Genomic DNA, 10,348 nt, shown 5'->3' on the forward strand with positions numbered 1-10,348 from the left:
TTCTACAATAGTTAGATGTATGATATCAGTTGTGTGTGGACTGAGGAGAAATTATTTCTATATTTTGTCTTCATGGAATTATTACTCTTTATTTATTTCTCAATATCTGTTTATTTTAAAGAGAAATTGTGTTGCTATGTGTTGCTTATTTTATTTTTTATTTTTTGAAACAGCAAAAGAATCACATATTGATTAATGAGAATAAGTAAAATTGATACTCCTCTCTAAAAAAAAAAATGTAAAATTGGTACTTTCACACGAGAAGGTTGAAGAAGTTTGTGGAAAATCCTTTTAGTTTTTTGAATAAACCGAAAGAGAGAAAATTCATTATCCTTGAGGTTAAGCAAAGGCACAATAAAACGATTAAATATCTTTTCACAAATTATATTTTATTAGATTTTTGTTCAATAATTTGGATTTTATTTTTTGAATACAAATAAAATTCAACATATAAAAAAACACCAGTAGCATCTTAAACAACGAAATAATTTGGATTTTATTTTTTGAATACAAATAAAATTCAATATTTAAAAAAACACCAGTCGCATCATAAACAACGAAAAAGTCAAATATATCTATTCCCCTGGATCTTAATCCCACTTGTGAAAGCCTACAAGACAATGAGTTAATAAAAACATTTTTCAAGACAAAGTTTATTGATCAAGAAATCAAAATTCAACGGAGAAAAATCCAAACCAACAAGCCAATTGGATGGTCCTTTTCACACAAAAAAAATTCTATATTTAGCAAGGAACTCAACCACCCTTATCCTCTTCAATTAGTTGTGTCCCATCAAGGTTCTTCCTCTCTTTTTCCCAGCCGTCAACCTTCAATTCCAGCTGCAATTTCAGGAGCAAGACCATATTTAAAAAACATCTTTGAGGTCAACAATTTCTTGTAATTGCGTTCCTTCAAAAAAATAAAAAATCTTCTAATTGTGAAATAGTATGTATATAAAATTACTCATATTGCAATGTTAAACTAAAATACTCTTTCCATATTTAAGCAAAAAAATGACATAGTTTATTAGACTTAATTATCATACACAAAATGTTAACTAACTTAATTATCCGTCTTTAGCAAAATATAAGCAAAATTCATGTCAATTATCCGTCTATAGCAAAATATAAGCAAAATTCATGTAAAAAAGGTATTAGCAAAATGATCCAAAATGGTGGTTTCGAAAGAAAAAGAAGTTATCTAAATTCAAAAATTATATTAACTCAACTAACATCTCTTTTTTTTTCTTCGATAAATACTAACGTCTTTAATATGAGTGTAGCTAGTTTGTTTATAAAGAATTAGGAAGGAATAAAACTTAGTTGATAAAGACATTAGATGGCAGGTGGTGTAAACCGCATATGTACTGTGTAAACTGTAATGTTGATGCATATTTCTCTACATAGCTTCCTAGGTTTTGAAACAAAATGTGTCTACATATGAATTTTGGTATTTTCATGTGTCATGTGTGTTAAAACTCTTTGGTGTGAACCAATTCTTGAAGTTCGTATTAGAGAAGCATACACTCTTTATCTTGTTTCAACTCTTATATAAAGTTTACTATAAGATAAGTCAATGCGACACCTTATTGCTTAGTTTTTTTTTTTTTTTTTTGATAGCTTATTGCTTAGCTAAGACCGTCATTTTCCGGTCATCCGCAACAACAATCTAAGGAATTATCCGCAAGATTGCGCAATTCCCCCAGAATACAACAGGTTCTTCCCGGCGATAATCGTACCGAGGCTATCAAGACACGAGAAAAATTATTGACATAGTAACTCAGGCAAAATAGTTTAATTTAAAACTTTTGAAATATGTGGGGGATTGTTGTATATTTGAGATATTTCAAAAGTTATTTTATTCTATTCTATTTTATTAAAAATAAATGGTTTAATTAATTTTATTGAGAGAAAATTAACTTTGTTGACTTATGCATAAGAAGCTCATTTTGACAGGATATTACGTTGCCATTTTACCATGATTTGTAGAACCTCCTTTTTAATTACTCTTCATGCTCCGTATTTATTAGGAACAATCACTTTTCAAATGAATTTGATTTGGTTTTCTCAATAATTAGCTACCCTTGAATTTTGCTGACCGTATACGTTACCTTTTATCATTATTATTAACAAGTAATATAGAATGTTGCCTTTTAATGGGAAGAACCGTTTTCCAACGGGAGAAAATATATTCCTTCTATATTAACTCAGCTACATTGCTTTTTCGGATAACAAAGAGAAAACATATATTGTTCTACTTTTCTTCCTTCAATTTTATAAATTAAACTAAGTGCCTGAGTTACTATGTCAATAATTTTTCTCGTGTCTTGATAGCCTCGGTACGATTATCGCCGGGAAGAACCTGTTGTATTCTGGGGGAATTGCGCAATCTTGCGGATAATTCCTTAGTCCAGTGACGTAGTCGCGCCTCAGGTTTATTTCACAGTTTGTTATTTTTGCAGGTTAATCATTTTCCGGTCATCCGCAACAACAATAGTTATGCTTGTTACGAGGTCTTTTTTTTTATATATATATATTTCTGCATGTATTAATTCTTTGGTTTTTTTTATTAATTTAGGTGTAACCAAGTGATTGGGTTCAAGTAGTTAATGAGCTTTCCTTATAACTAATGTTCAAAAGAATCCAAATTTGATTTTGAATGGGAACAATTATTGATCAAGTTTTACTTACTTAATTCTCTATCGAACCCTAAATTATTATGGTCTCTTTCCTCCAGGAACAAGAGGGTTCATACCAAAAAAATAATTAAATTTAGTTGTTTACAAAAAAGACTAACCAGTTTGATAGACTTGAACTTGAGACCAAAAAGAAAAGATAATTATAATTAGTGGTAGCATTAGATTAGATATAGTCTTTTATATAATTGATGATGATCTATGGTGAACAAAAAGTAGGAATAATTCTCAAGCATGACAGAGGAAAGGCCGAAAGGGTTTCACTTTTTTGTACTTGAAATATATGCCACATGCAGATACAGTAACACAGATGCATGTGCTTAGTGAAGATATTCGAGCTTGCCAAATTAAAATAATGCTTATATACATGTTCTTCTATTGTATATGATCATAGCACAATTATCCCACATCACATTTCTTTGAAGCCGTCGTTATCATATTCATCATCATTATCAATATCATTAGTTAAGAACTATGGAACTTAATTTTAAATTAATTGATATTAATAAGGCAGAGAGGTTCTTTTACGAAATAAACGTTTATGCAAAACTGTCACCAATTCGGATCACTCAGCAATTTCATGTATTCACGCAATTAACACATCAGTTGTTGTATCATTGAGATCGGTTAGTCTAAATTTCAAGTACTATATTTCGGTTTCGAATTTAGATTGCATGTGATCAACAATTTCACGCATTCACAGGGTCGATACATCAGTCTTCATATCATCAAGATTGGATGGTTTGAATTTAAAAATTGATATTTTAAATTAAAACAAAATATGCATTGAAATTTGTATCGTCCACTCTCACAATCACATGATGTACTGATTGCATGAATGCACATAGATTGTTGACCGTACGTATGAGATTTGAATTATTGGGTTTCAGGATGGTCATGGTTAAGATTCATGGCTATGCTTACATAATTTTTTTACATATTACCACCAACGAAATTCTCATATCAGAAGCGGGATTGAAATCCAAGTTCTTATAAGATCTAAGTTGAATCTTTACCAACCGAATCATGGAGTTACTCACATTAGCACAAAAGTGTTATACTCCTATGTGTGTATGTGTTGCTTAAGACAAACAGTTCTGCCAAAAAAGAAGAATAACACGTGCTAAGCATAATCAGTTAAGTGAGATTTTCAAGAGCACGCTTTGGGTTGAATCAAGGAGACAGGACCACTGACACTAGTCTTAAGAGAATGTCTTTTGCATTGTTTAGCTAACCAATATTACAAATTATCACTAATTAAAAAATACACCAAGTACATAGATTGCATTAATCTAATTTAAAACAAACTTTAAGTGACAGTCCCTTTCTAGCCCTTGATCTTAATCATGGCTGTTATAATTGCTACACCTTTCTGTAAGCCAAAAGGTTGTGTATCTCACTTCCTTTACTTTGATCACTTTCAATGTAATGTAATAACCATCTTTATACTTCATTGCATCAAAAGCATATTAAGCAAAAGCACCCTATGATCCCATGCATGCATAATGCAGAATTATTTAATTACGATAGTAACTAGAAAATTAACATTCTCATATTGATGAGTTTCAAACAAATATCATTGAAGAAAAAAGTCACATGATCATAGACAATGAACAAATTGAAACCTTAACTAGAACATTAGGATATGTTAATCACTATTAGGATATGTTAATCACTATCCTTGGATGAAATGTCAGAGGTTATTGGGTTCTTTGACCCTTTTTACATCTTTCTTTCCATATACCAGATAAAGTTGAAATAACGACGGAATTTAGAGAAAAAAAAAATTAAAATTGGTCACAATACTTGGCGTCTGTAACACTTAGTGATGAAAATAGAGACGAATTACACATTTTTCCTTCTCTAAATTTCTGTCGCTATTTCAACTTTTTCTAGTATTTCTGATGATAATGATTTCAATCATGGGAATATTGGATGTTGACATTAGGGTTTTGCATGGGAATCGATGGGTTGAAGGAGAAGGCTATGTTTGTAGGAGAACAATTATTCATTGTATCAATCTTGTTTCCTAGATTCTCCAGTGCTTTGACTTGTGCTCTAAGAAACTTGAGGTAATTAGCGGCTTCATCAAGCATTGATGCAGTGTCCATCTTGGTTCCACCAGGAACAATCTTCTGCAAGACCCTAATCCTCTCACTTATTCTTTCCCTTCTTTGCCTAGCCGCCACAGTTTGTGGATCATTTGATATCTTAACATTCTTCCTTTTAGGCTTTTCCATCACTTCCAAACCCAAATTCGTCACCGGCCTAAATGCTGCAGCTCTATATATCATTTCCTTCATTTGTGCTATTGCCTCTGGATCAGGCTCTTCAAAGGATGAATTTGACAATGAAACTGATGAATTTGGTTGCTGGAAATTGATATTTGATGAACCAGGACACTTATTATCCCATCTTGGTTTCTTTGACTTTGGTGGTTTCTCTGAGATAAGCTTGAAACCAAATTCAGTAGAAGAAGAAGAATTCTGAGTAGTAATGCTGAAGCAAGGATCATATTGATCAATATTAGTCCTTTTTGTGGAATGAACCATGGAATTATCAATGATTTTACCTTGATCTGAGGAAGCTGGAGTTACTATTTCTTGATCCAGTTCCTTGAATGCATCCTGCATGTCCTTGTTTCTAGCATTTGTACGCTCAGATTCACCAGAAGAAACTGCACTAAAGTTCCATAAGTTTCTGTTTTTGCAGTCAGAAAAAATCATGGAAATTCCATCATCTTGAACAGAATTAGTGTCAGTGTTACTGTTTGTAGTGGCTGAAAGCAAACAATCAAGTGATGATTCAAGTGAGCATGTAGTAGTACTCTTGCTGATTGGTTGGTGGGCCATGTTGAAATCAGGCAGTGGCACATAATTGTTAGGTGGATCGATATTGACTGAAAGTGAAGGGTATGATTGGAATATTAAAGTTTCTTCCCAACTGTTTCCAGCTCCTGGTTGAACCTTCTGCATTTCTTGCATTTGATAGTTAAAAACACTTGAACTTGGGTTGGACATTGAATAGTCTCTTGCAAAGTCTTGTGGTTGAGTGTTCCACAAGATTGGTATGTTGGTAACAAGTTGTGTATCATCATCCCAGCTAAGACAATCCATATGTATAATGACTACTTGACAACAATCTCCAATAGAGACCTAATTGAAAGTTTTAATCCAAAATGATCCTTCTTTTCCTATCATGATGAAGACAAAATATAAGATAAAATCAATATACACTATGAAGCACTGACACATACATCGAACACGACACTGACACGTCAACACCAATAATAATTTGAAAAAATTGAATTATTGAGTCTAACCGGTACATGTGTCGGTGTCATGTCCGGCCTTCATTCTGAAGTGTTATACATGCAAATAATGTATTATGTTTAGGTACAAAGTGTATGTATGGTTCCAACCTCAAGTCCGCTACACTGATTTCATCTAAGGATAAAACTGTGAGGGCTTACACAAAGTCCAAAACGGACATTACCTCAAAAAATATCAGTGCAACAGACTTGAGGTCGGAACTTGCACAAATTTAGTTTTGAAGGACTTACCAATTCTAGATCCAGCTGCTTCCAAAACCTTAACACATAAATCCTTGTTTGACTGTTTTCTACAATTCAGTAGGATGAAAATTGTGATAAATCAAAAAGAGAGAGAGAAAAAAATGTCAGATTGTGAAACTGAATTCTATGTACTGTTTTATTGGAAACAACTGTAAAGTTAGAACTTTTTAAGTTGTATGGTTTATAACTTTGACCAGATACATTGAAAAATAATTGAAGAGGAAATAGAAAGTGAGAGAATAAAGTTTGTATGTACCTTAATATGCCATGGAAGACTAGTACTGATGATGTAGTGTGTGTTTGTTGAAGAGAAACTTATATAGATAGAAAGAATAAAAAGTACAAACTTTTGTAATAAAACAAATATTGGTACTTGAACAATTATGTGAGGAAATTGTATAATATATATAGGCATTTCATCATTTATTATGCAAGAAAAAAAGGTAGGAGGAAAGGGTATTTAATATTATAGTATATGGTTCAACAGTTTTAAGCATTACAATATGGTTTTTTTGGAAAAGATAAGGCTTTTGGGTCAGCTTGATGGCTGTTTTATTGCAGAAGGGAAGCATGAGAATTCAGAGAGAACAATTTTGAATCTAAATTCTCAACTAAATTCATTGAATATTTTATTATCTTTTTTCTACTTTTTTTTAGTATTCTTTTTAAGTGGAAAGTTCTGACTTCTTTTTGGTTATGTATATTCCATGCGCACTGTAAAGTTGCAGTGAAAACTGCAGTGAAAGTATGAGCATCTTTTAATCAACAGCATCATTACTCTCTTTACAAAGATTTTTTTGTTAATCATAGTTTTAATCATAGCCTAGTGATGGTTTCACTTTCTAATGAAATTACTTGTTTAAGTCTTTGTGGTAAATTCTTGGAGGAATCTACTTATTAATTACTGAAGTATAGAGTATTATTGATGATGTAGGACTAAACTTTTTACATCTTAAACTGCTCCAAATTCAAAGCTTAATGGAGTGGAATGGATGATGACTCAAGTTTGTGAATATTTTTTTACTAGTATTTATAAGAGTGTCTCTGCATCTTTGCTCTGCTTTTTATAAATGCTTTATCAGTTGTATTAAGGTTAGGGAACCACAATTTTATCTTCTCTTATCCTCCCTCTGTGTCAACTACTCCATCATTCTAATGTTACATGACACAATTGATTGTTTAACATACGTCAATGCACAATTTTAACATTTATGTATGTTAATATTTTGAAAATATTCATTGAGATAAATCCAACATCTTATATGTGATCATTTGTCTTTATATATTAGTAGAAATTTTTTTTCAAAGTATGACATCTAAATAGTGCACATGTCAAACGAGATCATTTAATATAGAACCGAAAGAGTATTATTTAGGTCACATTTGATTATATCACACATATTAAAGAGAAACTATAATTAGTCTTCGTGAACATAGTTTAGTTGATAGGGACATTGCAATATACATAAATTGGGGTAAGAACTCGTGATTCCCCACTTCATTGAGGTACAGTTGGAAATAGTGATTAATATTACATTAACAGATGAAATGACATTCATTGAGGTAATTTCTCTTTGTAAATGTGATGCTAAATGAGTACTACCTTACTTATTTTTGTCTTTTGAAGTCAAATTACACATAACAAGACAATAATATAATGTCCTTATTTATGTTAAAAAAAATATAATATAACTTTTTATATAAATATCAACTTTTTCAAATTGGAAAAGAAGTAAAGTTTGAGACTTCAATATATAACTTTTTATATAAATATATAACTTTTTCAAATTTTTTCCCGCACAAGGATTAAGGAGTGTTAGAGAAAAGCAAAGAGAAAATGGGTGGTACACAGAATTGTTTGAGGATAAGTAAGGTTCAAGACTTAAGTCGGGTGGTACACATTTTACTTTGTCCTTTCGCTATAAGTCTTCAATTTCATCTAATGCAGAGTATTGAAATGCTCAGAATTACAGATATGTTTTCACTAATAAATATTTCATGCAAGATTGCATGTATGTACATAAGAGAAAAATTACGATAAATATTTGTGAGAAATTTTGTCATGTGTCAATTGTTATTGGGTAAGACTTCTTCAAACAGATTGATAAATATGATTATTTCTTGTGGGTAGAGATTTGGACCATGAAACTTGTGAGATTTGTGCATAGAGAAAGCAAGTTGCCTATAATACTTTTTCTTATCACATACATACTCTGAATCCGTTTCCTTGTGGGGATATAAACAATAAAAATTTGACCATGTTATAGACTTCATTCAACTTGGAATATTTTTTTTTTTTTTAGGGATTCAACTTGGAAATTTTGTTGAGTAGTAGTATTGAATTGAATTCTACCAAGCTCTTTTAACACCCATAACATAACATTATTAACTAGAAGCCCGCACTCAAATGTATATATCACCCAATCATATTCTCTTCCCCTCTAAATAATGTTTTGGTCAAATTTGTTGGCTTTTCTTTTCTTCCTTTTAACATCAAGTACATGTACAACCCTTTATGGAATTTAGTTATTTCATGACAACACCGTATCCAAATGTATGAAGTAGGTACCTTTAATAACTTCTTTGGAAAAATCTTGAAAGCGGTTTAGAATATGATAGTTTTTTATAGTGATTTTTTTTTTTTGTGTTCAAAATATAGAAGAAGTACTAGTTAGATATAAATATATGCCGTAACGATTGTAAAAAAACAATTTAATTGTATATGTTCAATTGTGATAACGATTTGTTTCCAAAAACAATTTGTTTGTGTCTAGCACCAATTGTGTCGCATATAAGTTTACTTCATTTAAAAATTTAAATTTATAGTGGACCAAAAAATAGACGTATAAAGAGCCCCACGAGCGACGACCTTCAATTATAACAAGGCACACGTGAACTTAACGTTCTTATGTAGACATGGCAACTTCTCATTGGTTGAAGTATTGATGAGATAAGTGTGTGCCCTAGATATCGAATCAAAAAAGTAAAAACCATTGGATGTGTATTCTTAACTGGGTCCGGTCCATCTCATCCATCCATCCTTTCTCATTTTTTCACATTTTCGATCTTCTCAACTTTATTTGATGTGGATGTTTTGTTCTATTTCTTCATCTTTTTTCTTTTTTCAAGTGGTTTAATGAAAAAAAAAACATCTTTTTAAGATAAAAAAAAAAAAATGAGAACTATGGTTTGAATTCCGACCCCAACACACTCTGCAATGTTTCTTCCAACTAAATTTTGATCACATGGACGTTCTATTTACTTTTTATCTCATACTAGTAATTTTCATCGACAAATTTTAAATAATTGGATAAAATTTAGATAAGTTTGTTAGCTATAATTTAGGATCATTATTTAGATTTAGTAAAAAAAAAAGTTCATGATATTTAGATAAAGTTCTTATGTTCATTTTTGTTTTTGAAGTTCAAATAGCCAAAGTAGCTACGTTAACTTATGTCTAATGGCACAAGTTTTGTTTCTTTTCTTCGTAGCAAATGTCAATCTTCATTCTACAATATTGACTTTGATCATTTTTTCGGTGAGTTGTGACTTGTGAACGTAAACAAGGTTAGTTGCATGAATTGCTACAACCTTTACAGACAAAGACGGGAAGAAATTGGGTAAGAAAAGGATAAAGACGAGAAAAACAATGAATGCATTACTCACGTAGCTTATATATGGACCATTAGGTGATAGACTTTGTTCCAACTTATTCATGCAAAACCCATAACATATCTAAGTACTCTTAATTATTCTCAAACCCTTCATTCAAAGAGTTCTCATAGTAATGTGAAATAAACACTGAGCCCCATTTGCCAGCTCTTTCCATGTATGAAACCAATATGTCGACCAAATATCAGATAAGAAAAGAAAATATCCATACATACATGACTTGTCGTGGTCATGAAAAAAGCTTTCCTCTAGATAATTCGATCTTTTTTTCATGGTAGTGACCAGCAAGTATTTTTCTCACTATGCATGTATGCATGTACATGTACATTATTTGTCACATTCATTCAACAACCAAATATATAAGACCCTACTATGGGGTTGATTATGATGCTGACTTCCACGTACAC

At 31.4% G+C, this 10,348-nt stretch overlaps 1 protein-coding gene across 1 annotated transcript; it reads right to left on the bottom strand.

Moving 5' to 3' along the window:
- Nucleotides 1–4,225: 4,225 nt before the first annotated feature.
- Nucleotides 4,226–6,665, bottom strand: LOC146951223 (transcription factor bHLH87-like). Its single transcript, XM_085747169.1, has 3 exons — nt 6,526–6,665; nt 6,258–6,316; nt 4,226–5,888 (listed from the first exon to the last, which is right to left on the bottom strand). Exon 3 carries the CDS (start codon nt 5,809–5,811, stop codon nt 4,612–4,614), a length of 1,200 nt encoding a protein of 399 aa, XP_085603295.1. The 5' UTR covers nt 5,812–5,888; nt 6,258–6,316; nt 6,526–6,665; the 3' UTR covers nt 4,226–4,611.
- Nucleotides 6,666–10,348: the final 3,683 nt, after the last annotated feature.

This window comes from Medicago sativa, chromosome 2 (assembly GCF_051527215.1).
Source record: "Medicago sativa cultivar Bolivia chromosome 2, Bolivia_mono, whole genome shotgun sequence".
Lineage (NCBI taxonomy): Eukaryota > Viridiplantae > Streptophyta > Magnoliopsida > Fabales > Fabaceae > Medicago > Medicago sativa.